Genomic DNA, 16,424 nt, shown 5'->3' on the forward strand with positions numbered 1-16,424 from the left:
GAGATATCAGTGAACTACGCACATCTTACTGGATGTCGCCGAGTTATCCTTGAACATTAGGAGAAAAAAGAAATGCAGCCCACCATGTTTTCCACAGACGCAACATACAAACAATCACAAGCACGGACTCAATCTTTTAATATAAAAAAAAAAAAACTATTATACAACACAGTTAATGTTACACCGCCATTAACTGTCACAGCCTGTGTTCGCCAGAGTGAGGTCTCCCTGCACTTTATCTCAGCCCAACAGCCAAGTTACAGACGGATCAATATTCAGGCTGCGGTAAATTATTCTGCCAGAATTTCCAGTTGAAAGCGAAGAGGAGGAAATGAGCATAAAAGGACGAGAAGCCGACGAGTCAGGTGATAAAAGGAAAAGATATAAAACCCAACACAAAGACAAATGTCTAAAGATGCAAAAACCACCATCAAGAGACACAAGCTGTTGACAAACTGTGCAACCGTGTCTCTTTTTACCAAACTGGGCCACGTTTATTTTTCTTCTAATCTGCAGATGTAAAGATCCATCAACTGTTTGTACGTTTAACTTGTGTTGAGACTGTATTTATTCATCCTTATATTCTATAAACCTGGACATCGTATCAAAGAGGTTTGAAGCTGGCAGGTTTTCATGGGACAAAAGCTCTTAATTAATACTTGAGACTGTCTGACTGCGGCCAACACGAAGGCCTGCGTCCTCTTCCTCGCAGCTTATCACCGCGCCGAGGAGAAACTGAAATGTTTTTCAGAAAATCTATTTATTGTTGGATAGCGAGGCTGCGAGGGGGGGGTCGGCCGTGATAACAGATGCCTATCGAGACCAACACCGGCTCCTGTGTGGAGGCAGCCAGGGACAAGCTGGAGATATTTTGGAGAGAGAAGCTGATGGGGGTGCGAGAATGATCCTTTTTAAAAGTAAGTTTTTAAAACTGTCTCATCCTCGGCTGCTGGTATTTCTGCTCCAGATTAGCAGCGTTTCTCCAGGGCCTCTTCTTTCTGCACTCGAGATTAGAGCAGTGTTATCTCCAGTGTAAGTCGAGGTGCTCTCAAGCTGAGTGTGTGTTGACCAATTTGATAAAAATATCCTCTGTTGCATCAGGAATCTTTTCTCACCGTGTGTCTTCAGACATCAGGTGAAGTGTTGAGGCGTAAAATAATTCACCGGGAACAACAGGTTGAGATTTGGCTCCAAACTCCCATCAGACATTTGTGTGAAGCATCTTAATAGAAACAGATGGAACCTGTTTTGTCGAACTTCACGATGAGGATAAACCATCACTTTTACTCAACCAGTGGAATATCTGTTGTAATTGGATGGATACAGATGAAGCACTAACGTAATTCACAAGTATTAAACTTTTGGATAATATACAAATGGCAATCGCGGGGGTGTTCCTGACTGGAGGTCACAAGGTGCCAGTTATCTGCCCAAATAACAAGTGTGGGGGGTTTACAAAATAATCTTAATTATATTATTAAGATCTCAAATTGATCCTGTCTGATATTTATGATAATCTGCTCCGACAGAAACCCACAACAGCGAGAGAGTGAGAGTGGGAAGCTTCACCACCCAGATGTTGCGTACTTTTACAAATCGTTTTGAAAATGATCCCATGTTCTCTCCAAAAATTCGTTGATTTCTGAATTTTAATTGCTGTCGTTGAATTTGATCTCCAGCGCTGCTTTGACAGTTTCGCCGTAGCTTCCATTTAAAAACCTCACAGACCAATTTTTAAGTATTTAACCTTTAGTGGAAGTGAGTTTATCGCGCTGCAACACGTTGATCTCACGTTGATATACGCTGCTTTATTAAATATATATATAAGATGAACTTTCCACACGTTGAGTAGCAAACTATATTTCTCGATCCTCGTATATAAATCCTCTCAAAGCCTAAAAACCTTTCTCCAACTTGCCTACGTCTGTTTACACCTTTTCCTCTGCGATGGATTTGGATTCGATAAGAGAAGTGAGAGGAAATTGCTTTTAGCCAGATTCATCTTATCATTGCACGTCCTGAAAGGACCAGGTCTCGCTGGTGTTTTCCACCTTCGCCTCGTGGCTCCTGGGAGGCGGTGAAGTTGACAGGTTCACAATGAGCAGTGGCTCTGAGGGAAGTTGTTAAATGTCACTTTAACCTTTTGGATGGTGCTGATGGATCCAGTCTGATGTGACACTGGAGGTCCGGGTGTTTTATTAGAGTCTTTAGTGAGAATGCTTGACCAATACGTCACATTTCGAGCAACAGGCAGTAAAACAGTCTGTTGTGTTGATTTAAAATCTGTTTAAACCACCTTTTTACATGTTTTTAAAACAATCCCTTAAAAAATTACATTATTCATAAAGCTGGATTCCTGTCTTTCCCGGTGCAGCATTAAATTCTTTAATTCATTATAGGTTATGCAGCGTCTCCACCTGTAAATCTGAATATTTATAACCAATGATATTATGACACTGTATCTGCAGCAAATATCCTTTAATGGCAACGACTGTAGAACATTTAACTTTCCTTAGGTCGGTATGAGAGGACTGTCAATGTACCAACAAGTGGATTACATCAAACTTTAAATTCAAAGAGAGACTTGAACCTGCTCCGTGAGATCATGAGTCGTATTCCAACAGCAGCTCGGGTTAAAAATCATTTACTCTGTTCATTTCCTCTCAAAGACATTAAAGGCTGATCATAATCTTTAAATTACTTTAAGAGGAAATACGCGATACAGCACATTATTCAGCAGAATGGAGTCACTGCGACTTGTTATTCTGTGTTCATATAATTCACTGAGTTGTCTTCTTACGCCTCGACGTAGATCTTAATCTTTAAATTACCTTCAGTTCTACATCTGTAAGCTTCCACTGAAACCTGCGTGTTAACAGATTATCCACGAGGAATCAGGATCCTCTGGGTTATTCAAATTAAATGTCACCCAACAAAATAGAAAATCACACTCAAGTCTGTGGGAAAAAAAGTTTATTTTCATCAAACAGGATTTAGTTTGTAACGAAACAACCAGAAAAAGGTTCAAATCGGCGTTTCACTCACTGACATCACTGTTATTCACCAACATTAGGAACCATCACATTGTTAAAGCTACACTGACAAGAAACCGTGAGAAAACGAAACCTCCAGCAAAATCCTCATTCTGGATATTTGAAGTCAAACAGCGTTTAGATACTTGAACAGGTCAAATGATATTAAATACAATTTCTCTTTAATTATTAAATGACTCTTTGGGCTCAATTATTATCAACTGTCAGTTTAAAAGTCTTTTTTTTTTAACTGAATGCTACGTTTTCATTTAGTTAGTCTTTATGATTCTGTTCACTGAGGCGCACATTTAGCTTCTCTGCCCCCGAGAGGAAACAACAGCAACGTTTCTCCAACAGCAAATAACCGCACGACTCAACTTCTGCCTCGATTTCAATCAACTCCCCTCAGGCTACATAATGGCTCACATTTTTTTTTTTTGCAGTTTGGACTCTGAGAGCTGCCAAAACACGGTTACACTTAAGTTTATTACCGAACCAAGTTAGCATGCTAAATTAGCATTTGTTAATTAGCGAGTGGGAGTTCCTGTCTTCTTACCACATAGTCAAGATATTTCAGTTCAGACTCCATCTTTACCCCAAAGATTCTTCACTTCTGTATCAACAGGCCTGTTTTGTGGGAGATGACAAATCTTATTATTTCTAAAGGTTATAAATATATTGGATATTCTCTTCAGCCCCAAACCAACACTTCCTCTGCTACTCGCCCCCGGCCTTTCTTCAGCCACAACATCACCGCTGGTCTTGTTCTCCGCAGTTTCCCAAAGCCCGGTGAGAATGACCCCATCAACCCCATCATGCTCCGCGACAATACTTGTATAGGAAGCCAACTGCCAAGAGCAACATTTGCAGAAGAAATTCCTAATGTGGCTAAAAACAAGTTAAGTGACGTCCCCATGTCGACTCCAGCCAGGGACACCAGAGGAGAACATTCAGAGCCGAGCTGGAGAACTTCAACAACTCTGGTTTTATCTTTGATCTTAGATCTTTACATAGAGAATAGCTGTTGACTGTGGTTTGTGTGTAACCATTTGAAAATGCACTTTAAAGTTTTAGCTACTTTTCTCATTAAAATCCCATCAGTGCTTCGGGGCCTGGCAGAGAGACGATGGTGTACATTTGTTTAACAGCTGCTGTCGATCCTCTTTCTGCTTCTCAGCTTCCCTCCATCAGCAGCTCCTCTTTACACGTGAGCTGAATTCACACACGCAGGCGTTTGCTTCCTTTCCAGTGCTAATATCACGACGTGTTTTTCATTACACGTCTGCCTGACGCCTCCTGGATTATCTCAGCGCCTCGTTCTGATCAGCTCGCTGCTTCTCCATCGAGTCTCAGTCCACCTGTCAGAGCAGAAGCAGATTAGCGTTTGAAACACGCGTCTGTGCAGTGAACGAGGTGACAGACAGGCCCAGTGTTACAGAGCCCGTGCTGCCGTCAGTGTTAAAAGCTTTGCTGTGCAGCAGGCGGCCGGCAGCAGGGAGGAGGAGGGAAAAACAAAGAGAAAGAGAAGTAGATATAATGGCTTTTTGTGTTTGGCAAAGAAAGAGGGAAAAACCAAACTGAAAGCACACGTCAGTCCACGTCAGATAACTCAACCTGTCATGGCAGGAGACAGTCACAGTCATACACGTCTCCTAAATGAATGGGAATCTAGTTTGACTGGGGCAACATTGTCTGAACCATGGGAAGGTAAGACGTCGCACAAGAGTGGTGAAGTCTCTGCAGGAAAAACAGCTGGAGTCCTTCAAATGGAGAGAAGCAACTTTGAAGTGGTTCTGTCAAACCGAGCTTCAGAAATCTGCAGTTCCTTCTGTAACTGGTGTAACTGGGGTAGCAGTGGGATGGAAGGTGAAAAGAAAAATCTTGGCGACCTAAAATATCCCTGGAGTTTAGAAGGTAATCATGTAAATGAGTCTGAGAGTTTGTCTCGACCTATAATCATCTCTCCTCAAGAATAACCACATTTCCCGAACACCATAAAAATACTGACACCTCCACGATTTTTCAACGTTTCAATATGACAAAGTGACGTTAGCCAGAGATCGTTACAAAGACGTGAATTCAGCATTTACATGTCTGAATTATTTACAGATGAAACAAGGACGTCGACACCTTTTTTTAAAAAGTCCAACACTGTTGCATCGGTTTTCACAATGTACAGAAAAGCAACAGAAAGACAACACCGGGTGCAAATTGCTCTGTTTCTGCCTCCACATGCTGCAGAGCCACTTCTGTGAATGAAGTCTCCCAGCGGCTCCGAGTTCAGTGAGAGGTTCTGAGGCGTCTGCACCTCCAGTTCACCGGGGTCGTCTCCGGCTAAATGAAATACTCCTTTCGGTTTTCACTGCAGACGTTCTGGGAGTCAGTCTGGCTGTTGAAGGGAAAATCGGGGCTGTCCTCCCGTTTGACTCCCTTCACCTCCTGATTCCGATACGTCTCTTTCCTGCGGTAGAGGAATCTGCCCGTTATCGCCAGGACGGCCACGACCACGAAGATCACCACCGCTATCACACCTGCAAGAGGCAGAGCACGTTTAAAGATGTAGAAAGGCTGAGATATAATGAGTATGAATGTTATCTCTCCCTCTACAGTCCCTTTATTCCCTTTAATGTTCGGACTATCGTGCTAATCTAACTTTCAAGTACATTCAACACCGGTTCAAATCTTTTCCATCTATTCAGCTGCTGCTCCATTGAGCACGTTTGAGAATATGATCTCAGGTTCAATTTAATTGGAAAATACCACTGAAATCAATGTAATAGCACATTATATATTTTAAAAAGACCATTTTTTAAGATAACAGAGAAAGAGCTTTAACATCAGCAAGTCATTCCTGCTCAGGTTTAATTAGGTGAGCTGCCCTTTGCGAGTCAGCCCACTCTACTGGACACTTTTAAATGACTTTTCTCAGGGTCTCACCTTTTTCTATCTCCATTATAGATTGAACCTTTTGGGTCCTCACTTTAAATCAATCCGTGCTGGCAGAGCAACAAAGTTTTAAACGAGTTTTAAACGGAGTCTTGCACCGACACAGTTCTCGGTGCTCAACATCTGTTCCACAACTTTGTTCAACCAGGTGACGCTTGGCTCTGTCGCTTTGTTCAAAATGCAACCAACACAAACAGGGAGATGGAGAGAATATATCTCAGACAAGGACAAACAATCCCACACGTTCGTCTGGCTCTTTATGAAGAAAAGTATAAATGAAAAATGGTCTGATAATCTGCACTAGACCGAACAAACTCAAAGACCTCAGCACATGAATATGTCTGATTTTCTTTTTTAAATCAAGGAAGGATTATGCAGAAACTACAGAACGGATCTCTACAAAATTTGGTGGATTGATGGTTTGTGGGTCAAAAAGAAAATTTGGGTTGAATCCGGACAAACGGGAGGATCCAGCATCCCCCCCCCCCCACACACACACTTTCTTTAATAGTGAGAGATGAAGCACTTTGTTAACACATTCAGCAATTTTCCAGCAAATAAGAGCTCTTGATGAAAAAAACAGGCATATTTATGGGACGAATATATGATGAATTAGTTAAATATGATGTTTTAATAGATGATAATTGTTACAAAATTCGATATCTGCATGATCAACTTGATAAAATGATTTTTAAAAAAGACGTCCTGGTGTTTCTACCATTGACACCAGATGAAATGAGTCCCTGTACGAGTGCAGAGGAAGATGGTTCAGTACCTCCAATCAGAGCCGAGTCAGTCCTGATGGCATTGACTAAAGGTTGACCTGAACCCACTGAACCAAGGTCTAGAGAGGGAAGGACAAGAGAGTTGGAAGAAAGGAGTAAGAGAAAAGGTGGAAATGGAAGGAAAGAGAAAGAGAGAGAGGGGGGGTGCAGAGAAAAGATAAGAGCATCATCATTCAGAGCAGATGTTGAATATAGACATAATAGACATAATATTTGTGACGTGTTTCGCGGCAGCGATAAGCCGAGTGGCGTCTGGACGGGTTGAGCAGCTTGTCAGGCGACATAATAAGAGCGTCAGGGGGACACGAATTAAAAGACACTCAAAGAAACACTCGCTTGTCGCTGTCAGCTGCACCGACTGTGGCTTCTTAATTAATACTTTCAAAATATAGCTGACAACTGTGTGTATTTTTGTCAAGAGAGTGCATGACAAGATCAAAAACCAGCCTGTTTGTTGACTGTTTGTGCCAAATTAGAAATAGAAATTAGTTTATCGTGTCCCTTAGATTTATAATTCACAAGAATGACGGACGGATAACCTGCAGATCTGAATAAGGCTTCTGACGTAAGCTACCTCAGGTTTTAACTTTAAAAGGTTTTGGTCTCATCGTTGTGTTTTACAGAATCAGTCATTCAGTTATCTTCTTCACACAGTACAGTCTTTTAATGTGACACATAATCTGTATGTTACCTGTGGCGAGGTGGCGTTTGTTCTCTGCTGCGTAGGGATTGGCCGAAGCCGAGGAGCCGCAGCTGGACCGGAGTAGAGGTCCGCTGATGGAGACGGGGCTGGTGTCCGGGTGGAGCAGAGCGGCTTTCAGAGGACTGATGGAGTTGAAGCTGAGCACTGAGAGACAGCCGGAGAAACCCAGAGACGCCAACCTGGACACGTCCGGATCCAGCTCAGAGTCTGAGGAGGAGAACATGAGGCAACTGGATTTAAATAGAACACAAATTACATTTTTATACTTGAAAGTTTAAAATAAAAGCTCGTTTAAATTCTTCCCTGAACTTTTGTTGTTTCATGACGTGATGCTAGAAACTAGATGATCTACTAGTTTTCCTTTTTTTTAAATAAGACATAATTACTTTATTTGTCTTTCCCACTGATGCAGATAAAAAGTAAATGAGATGTTTTAGAATAAAGCCCATTTCTTTCTGGATCTAATTAACAATGATTTTATTGTGGAATCAGCGAAGGAGGATCTTGGTGTGTCCGTGAATATTGGCGTCATTATTCCATCAGACTTAATAAACGGATGAATAAACTGTTTGTTATGGACTTTTCCATTTCATGGTGATCTGTCCAGTGATGGTGTCACTGCCGTGCTGTGACCCATGTGTTATGCTTGTGCAGCAGGTGGTGACACTACCTTAATTTATTTTCTAGAATACAGTGAAATATCGACAAATGGCAGAAAACCGTGTAAAGTGAACGAGCACCTGTGAAACATGTCATCCACTCATTATGTGGAGTAACGATCTTCTTTGTCTGCTGTTAATTCACATGTTTTTTCTCCTGAGAGCAGCAGCGGGACACAAACACACAGAGTCAGGGTCAATTATCCTCAGTCCCCAGCCGATCCTGCAGGACGTCGAACACACAGCGTCCCTCATTACAGACGACAGGTTGTCAGTCCATCACTCCAGCAGACAGATGTGCAGCCTCGCTCTCTATCTGTTCATTTCGTCGACTTGAATCCCTCCATCGTTCACCTCCGCTCCTCCACAGCAGAGTAAACAGCAGCTGTGAGAGCCGACCCTTCCTGCTCCTGTTTGTTCAGACGACCAGGGGTGGGGGGGCGACTGTGACTTTCACCAGGACGTGTTCATGTTGATGAGCAGCAGGAAACATGACGGCAGCCTGTACTCTCAGCTCCTACCCTCCTCACTCCATCAGCCCTCTCCCTGTTCCATTAGTCCGGCTGATGGATGATCGGTTTGTCAGGAAACGACAGAAAATCCACTTTCCTGCTGCTTCTTGTTCTGAACCTGATCCGACTCTGTCGCTTCTGGTTTGACGGAGGAGACGAGCGGTCGCACGCCGACACGACGGGGTTCAACAACTTGAATTTACTGAACATGCACAAAGATAAAAGGGTTTATTATTACTTACTCCATAAGATATGTGGTGTGATCTTGCCCGATCTTGAAATATGGATTAATTTATATTGATATTTTTGGGCTGAAGCCACCGATGACAACTTTGCATTTAATATTTTCCATATTGATCAATTTCATGCCTAGAAATGTGAGTAATTAAAGTTTTTGAGCAGCAGAAAAGCCTCTGAAACATCGATAACAGCCCGAGACACTCACAGTCTATATTGAATTGAATCTGAAGAAATAGAAAATATTTCTTGTGTTGGATCCAGGTTTGTTGAGACGGGTTCAGGGCTTCACTTGGACAAGTTCAAAATAAACAAACTGAATCAAACCAATGAAAATCGAAATAATTGACTTTTTTAAAAGTTCAAACGGAGAAAAAAAAACATAGAGACCCAGACATTTCTGGAATGTGTGTATCTGAAAATGATTTGCTGCAAACTTATGATCCTGCATGGCACCAAGACACACTTATATAACAAGATATTCCTATGTAACATTAATTGCTGTCCTTCTTGGTATAGAGAACTGCTGATGGAAAAAGTCAGTTTAAAAAGCCGACTTTGGTTGTTATGACTCGTGCCCAGCGTGTTTCCTTCTCAACTGACGGCGTCTCAGATCCTCTATTGTGTTTGATTAATTGGCTGGAACGTTTATTTTCCATGTGGATCCAGATGCCAGAGAGAAAAATAACTGAAAATGTCCGAGACATGTTTCCTGCAGTGCTGTTGCACGTGTCCGACCTCATACGCATCAAGTGGAGCCCTGCACACAACACGCTGTCACCGCTGTGAGCCGCAGTTTGAAGTTTAACACGACAGCTGAAGTATTTTTTTCTGTTTACAGCTCTGCCGCACTTAACATTCAATACGATACAGTGATTTAATTTCCATCCTTAGTGCTAAAAGCTTCTCTGCATTCACTTCTGTGTGTTTTCTCATATGAAGACACAGAGGCCAAAGTTCTGAGAGCTGTTATTCAAATGAGCCTGAGTGCTGTGTTAGTAAAAATACTCTTTTGCTTTTACTGCGTCCTCACTTACCGAGCACTCTGCCCAACACCAGAGACTTGATGGCGTTGAATTCTCCGTCAGACGACAGGTTGAAGTCCTCTCTGCTGTTTTGGTTGATCTGGAACAAACACAAATCTCGTTGATTGTTGGGAAAAGGAATAATCATCTTTCATCTCAGCAGCTCAGGAGGAGAAGTGATGGACAGTGTCCGAACTCTCCGTGGAAAGAACCCATGAAAGTTTGGATCCGAATCAGGGTGGGGGCGGTTCCAGGGATATTTTTTCAATTTCTTTAACATTGTAAGATGACGTTTTTGACATTTTCAGCCATTTCCCAGAGAACAACTCATGGAACTTGATGAAAAAACACTTTTAAGGGGACTGATATTTATGACTCTGTACAATTGGTCGGCCTGATTGAAGTTAATGGGACTATTGGGTCTTGGCAGAGCTACGTGCTCTACTCACTGCTTCTCTACTCTCTACTTTACCTTATATTATTTGATCTCTACTAGGTAATATAGATTTTAGATGTCGCAAAGGTTAAATAAAGTACAGAAAATGGTTATAAGTCGATTATGCTGATATCAAACGGCTCCAGATAAAGTTTTCTTTGCCCTAAATCAACATGAGTTTCTGCAGCTGGAATCTTTCTCCTCCCGTGTTTGAGCTTGATCTTGAACGGGCTGCGAGCTTGAACATGGAACCCTCAGACTCTGGCCTCCCTGATGGACAGGACAGGACGCAGCGTGTCGGTCGCCCACAGTGACTCATTTTTCAACGGGACACCTGCTCAGGGGAGAGGATGTGATTCTGTCCGTGTGGAGACCGGACGCTGCCGGCCGTCAGCAGCCAGCTCCATGGAACTGCTGAGGAGGTTCGCCCGATGTCCCCGGAGTATGTTGCTAACGACATAATGACTCAAGGTGATAGATGTCGACAAGATGAGATGCACCTCGTATGTCACTGGAGCCTCACAATACTCCAGGGGGCTGCACCCATGCAAGACGAGGTCACCTTGTATTTCATATCACGTCTTGATAATTATACAGATGCTCAGTGGGCTGGGTTAGATGAAGTTCACATCATTTATCATGTGAGGTTAACAAAATAAGAGATTCACTGGATCCAGATTTGATTAAGATGCTTCATATTTCATGTGGAGCTGCTTTAATGTGTAGTTTGTCCCTGCTGCCCTGCCGTAGCTCCGCCCTCATCACTGGGGCTTGATTAAAGCTCAGAGGAACAAGACAGTGTCTGTTCCTGCAGAATCCTGATTCTGCGTCATGATCGCAAAATAGAATAAGTAGGATATATGGTGCACAACTATACTGTGTGTGTGTGTGTGTGTGTGTGTGTGTGTGTGTGTGTGTGTGTGTGTGTGTGTGTTGTTACCTGCACGGACACAGAGTCGCTCAGCCTCCTGACAGTAACTGTGTGTAATTGTCCGTTGGCCAAACTCTTCACTCTGCTCCTCAGCACCTCTGCTTCTCTGCTGCTGTCCAGCTTGTACCTCACCTCCAGCTTATCTTCACACACACACACACACACACACACACACACACACACACACACACACACACACACACACACACACACACACACACACACACACACACACACACACATACTTGTTTTAAATTGAATCTTTCTCTCTTGCTGAAAAACATTTTGACTAATCTCGTTGTTTTTTCATGAGTCTTAATGACGAGCATCTGACTCAATGAAGCTTTTTATATATCAAGAGCATCAGGGTTACATTTTTCTATCAATATGAAAACTCCAGCTCTGACACATTTGCAGAACATTTCATGAAAAGCCAGTGAAGTCTGTGGATTTTTAACATTGAGAAAGATTATAAGAAATTAAAATTGTCCTCCAGGTGAATACAGAATAACCAACATCTACATTTTTAAGTATAAATTAATAAATACCACAAAGAACATTACATTAATCTGTTCTCTGTATTACAAACACGTATTTACCAAGAACTAAGAATCATTTGTGATTCAGTTGTAGCTGTTGTTCCTGATAACAGTGAAAATAGTGACAAAGAAATTGCATTTGGTCTGAGGAGATGTAAAAGCCGCCGAGGGCAAAAGAAATAAACAATAAAAAGCTCTCTGGAATTTCGTTGAACTTGAGTTTAACACCATTTACCTGACAACTCCAGCGTCAACAGGAAACCTTAATGCACTGCTGTCCATCAGCTGTGAGTCATTAACAGCAGAGAAATCCATTTACAGCTAATCTAGCAGCAAAGTGCCTGTTTTATTAGACTCCTGGAAGCAGAAAATGTGATTTTTAAATTCAAAGTGCCTCCTTCTCTTAAAAGCCAAACTCACTCACAACATCACCATCCGAGTCCAAAGTTTATAAAACACATCAGTGAGTTTTCTGCTGTTTTATTCTGCAGCACACTGACCCGTCGGCCATTAAAGCTGCAGAGAACCTTCCTCCTCAGCATCACCCATCAGCTCCCACTGATAAAACCACTGAACACTTTCTGTCCTTTCCCAGCCAGTCCACCCAGCTGGACAGATTAAAAGCCAGTAGAGGCTGACGGGTTGAATCCAGAGAAGAAGAAAGATCGGACAGATCCTGATGGATCTGGGAAAGCTGCGGAGCGAAGGATGAGGAGGAGGAAGGAAAAGGGGGAGGAAGATGTGAGGAGAGGAAAGTAATTGGAAAACGTTGAGAAAGGAAGAGAAGATGTGGAATGAGGGGGAAGATGAGGGGAGAGGGAATTAGATGTTCAAGGGGTGAAAGGGAGGCAGAATTTGGAGGAAGGAGGATTATAAGGACATTCAATCTCAAATCTGAACGACCTGGAGGAGAGACGACAAGAAAAAGAGGTGGAAAATGGAGGTTAACAGGCGGAGGGGTGTTTTTTACGATGTTGTGAAACCTACAGGAAAGAGAAGCCAGGGAGGAGAAGACCAAACGCACTCCTTCAAACTAAGAGCCTCCTCCTCACCGTGCTTGTTGATGAGCAGGGCCAGGTACTCTCTGTAGTACGAGGACACGTAGAGCAGCAGAGCCGGACTCTGATTGGTCCTGAAGCTCAGCGAGACGTTCTCTCCTCTCAGCGTCATGTCGGAGTAGATGGAGGACGGCAGGGCGCTGCTGTTCCTCAGCAGCTCGTACGGCTCCTTGAAGGTGTAGCTGACGGACGTGGTGGACTCGAAGGTGGCCGACACCTCTGGAGGAAGAGAGACACACTCACTCTTATAGCAACATCAGAAACGTAGATAGTATATATATATATAGATGTGTGCCTCATCCTGTTGATGCAGATCTAATCGTCTGTGGGAGAAGTGCTGTTCTCCTGCAGTGGAACTTCAGGTTGTTTAACGCAGATACAAAGTTCAATGTGATGATGTTTTTATTTTAATGCGATGAATGTAACAGCAAACAAATGGTTTGAATGGACTGAAATCACTCAGCCTCAGTTTGCATGAAAGCTTTGGTTCAATACTTGTTGAGTGTTTCACTGCAGTAAAAGGTTCACTGGATTTATAAAGACTCTCAACCTTTAAACTGACAAACACCCACATGAGGATGTTCTGAATAACAGTCTCAAGTCTCCTCTTATTATCTTGTGTTTATTTCATCTTTAGTGTTTTTTAATACCTCATGAGAAAACTGTACATCATGTATCTTCGTACAGTTTGAGGCTCAGTAACACGTGGACGGTACCTGAGTGGCAGAAGACTCCGGTGAACGCCGACAGGCCACAGTCGCAGTGGAAGCCGGTGGCTCTCTCCACGCAGCGGCCCTGGTTCTGGCAGAGCGAGCCGTAGCTGCTGCAGTGGCCCGGGCAGCCGGGTCGAACCCCGGGTGTGATCCTCGCCCTCTCCTCCAGGTCCAGGGTGACGCCGTTCAGCTGCAGGGAGCGGATACAGCCCTGGAAGCCCTTCTGCCTGGACGCTGTTCCTCCTGACCACATCGACACAGAGGGGTTATACTTCACCTTTTCTTTACTCTCATGCAGACATGTGAATGGCATCAACAGTCGGCATCAAATATAGAACAATTATTCCTGTGATTTCTGTTCCTCGACCTTTCTTTCATTTCTTTGTGTGTTGACAAGTCTGTGTGATTCTGTGTTTTTCTTTATTCTGCAGCTGTCAACACTCGTGAAATGACACGATGAAGAAAACACAGATGAGGCAACAACAACTGTCGGTGGAAAACTGATCCGGGGCAGAACCTTTATCAGCTGTCGTTATCTCTGCCTGAAAACCATCATTCTGAAGGGGGCGAACAGGCTGTGTGTGTGTGTGTGTGTGTGTGTGTGTGTGTGTGTGTGTGTGTGTGTGTGTGTGTGTGTGTGTGTGTGTGTGTGTGTGTGTGTGTGTGTGTGTGTGTGTGTGTGTGTGTGTGTGTGTGTGTGTGTGTGTGTGTGTGTGTGTGGAGCAGGAAGCCAGATCTTCCTTCCTCCCCATCACGTCTCCTCCCACCATCCCCAGCACGTCACTTGCAATTTGTCCGATTTGTCCGATTCGTCTAAATAATGGGTTCCGACCGAAGGGCAGTGAAATAATATAATGAACACATGTCCACCTTCACACACACACTGTGCTGTCACGTGTGACATGTGGCAGGAATTCAAATCTGACGTCCTGTCATTTCTGCACAGTCGCTGGGGGTTGGAACTGGAGAAGAGTTTTCTGAGAGAGAGGTTTCCTTCGTGTGATGACTGGAGAACTTGAGCCTGTATAGTTCCTGGCGTCATATGTTGGACATGACAGCATCTTGCAGGGTAAGAATTAAGAAGAGAAACTATACAGAACCTCAAACTCATCATTACAACAGCAACTCACTGCGTCACATCGTCTTTAAAACTAAACTTTGTGTCACTTCATTCCACGTTCTCACATATAGAGGAATCCTATAGGGAACCCTAGAGACGGGGAATCACCCCAAAGCTTCCAGGAATCATTTCCGCGACACCGAGATCATTTATAAAAAGCGTAATGAGGGATTTGGAGGGGGGATATCAAAGCAAAGATCAAAAAAGTCCCAGAGCAGAAAACCTCTGACCAAAGCAGCAGGGCTATCGGCGAGACCTTCAAGATCAGTGGGAGTTTCACCCTCGTCTACAAGCTCAGCTCTAACAAGACAATTACAGCGTCTCTACATGAGATCAAGGCCGTGATCAAAGGCAAAGTTTGTGGCTGAAAATACAAAAGAGCATCAACCTCTAGCTTCAGAGAGAAAAGTCTGGAAAGAGAGAGTGGACTTCGTTAGAGGAAGAAAACTTCAACAGCACAGTTTCTGTAGCTGAGAGCAGAAAATCACAGGAAAGTGTACGATACAATAAAGCACAAACAGAATAGATCCATCTGCTGCATATTTGACAGATATCGTTTGGTTTGTTCCTGAGCAGCATTACTTCAAATGTGAAGAATCAAACCCTCAATCAAAAGGGTTAAGGTATCGTGACTGGTTAAACGGTTAAATTTAAAAACATTTGAATGACTTTTCTGTTGATTTATGTTTGCAGGATATTGCCAAAACATAAAGCGTTAACAAGCTCATCGTTAACAAGCACGAATATATTAATAAATATAAAGGTAAATTGCTGATGGGATAAATTTGACTAATCCTTGAAATCCAATATCAACAAGAGCTAAATGATGACACCGGGGTTTATGTCAAACTAATTGTAAATACTGAGTTCCCTCGACCACACACCAACACTGACGGAGCTCCAGCAAACTGCTTATCTCTCCAAACCAGACAATCCAGCAGATAATGACAAAACCCAACAAGTGAGATGTGCTGCGTGTGAATATTTCCCTGGGACAGAAACCAGGCCATAAAGAATCCGGAGAAGCAATCGTATGCGTTATAACTCCGGTCGAGGCAATAGCACGGGCTGTTAACTGAGACACTGTAATTTACCGCATTATAAATCTGTACCAGGAATAATTAAGCACGAATAAATACACTGTGTTTGTGGAGTTATGGTTAATGAATTCATACAGGACAATTACAACAAGACTTTAAACCTGAGTCTCATAAATCCACTGCACATGATAATTCGGCTTAGTTATTCAAAAATGCAAGAAAAGATTAAACTCCAAAGAAAAGTAAATATTTTTCCTGCAGTGTCAGAGGCTGGAGTTCACCTCGTAAAATAAGCTTGTGCAGCAATGTTGGAGCTTGTGATTGCAAAAGAGCTGAGCTGATATTAATGCTAATGTGAAAGCGCTGTATATTGTTTACTTAGTATTTGTCTGTCAGGCACTAAGCCAGTGCTCCAAACAAATAACTCATGAACAGTTTAACAGAAAATATATTAAACTTTCGTTCTTTTCTTGGCCTGAACACGGAGGGTGGAAATCAAATCACACATTCAGCACATCTGCATTTAGTCGTCAGTTTTCTGTCGTGTAATTCAGAGGTGAACATATGGATTTGAGACAGTGGCTATTCAGAGCGGATTATCGGCCGATCAATATTAACCTTTATTTTCCTGCCGCTGCCGTCGCCTTAGTTTGTTTCCCTCCACGCTGTGTTTACTGATATGAAGGGA

The 16,424-nt window shown here is 42.9% G+C and overlaps 1 protein-coding gene across 1 annotated transcript in view; it reads right to left on the minus strand.

Moving 5' to 3' along the window:
- Positions 1 to 3,239: 3,239 nt before the first annotated feature.
- LOC118117193 (contactin-associated protein-like 4) overlaps positions 3,240 to 16,424 on the minus strand; it is a 64,244-nt gene continuing 51,059 nt past the window's right edge. The window contains exons 18-24 of the mRNA XM_047342147.1: positions 13,580 to 13,819; positions 12,858 to 13,082; positions 11,276 to 11,409; positions 9,912 to 9,999; positions 7,455 to 7,673; positions 6,754 to 6,822; positions 3,240 to 5,563 (exon numbers count right to left, since the gene is read on the minus strand). Of these exons, the coding sequence (XP_047198103.1) occupies positions 5,367 to 5,563; positions 6,754 to 6,822; positions 7,455 to 7,673; positions 9,912 to 9,999; positions 11,276 to 11,409; positions 12,858 to 13,082; positions 13,580 to 13,819 (1,172 nt within the window). The 3' untranslated portion in view covers positions 3,240 to 5,366. The remainder of the gene's footprint in view (positions 5,564 to 6,753; positions 6,823 to 7,454; positions 7,674 to 9,911; positions 10,000 to 11,275; positions 11,410 to 12,857; positions 13,083 to 13,579; positions 13,820 to 16,424) is intronic.

This window comes from Hippoglossus stenolepis, chromosome 11 (assembly GCF_022539355.2).
Source record: "Hippoglossus stenolepis isolate QCI-W04-F060 chromosome 11, HSTE1.2, whole genome shotgun sequence".
Taxonomy (NCBI): Eukaryota; Metazoa; Chordata; class Actinopteri; order Pleuronectiformes; family Pleuronectidae; genus Hippoglossus; species Hippoglossus stenolepis.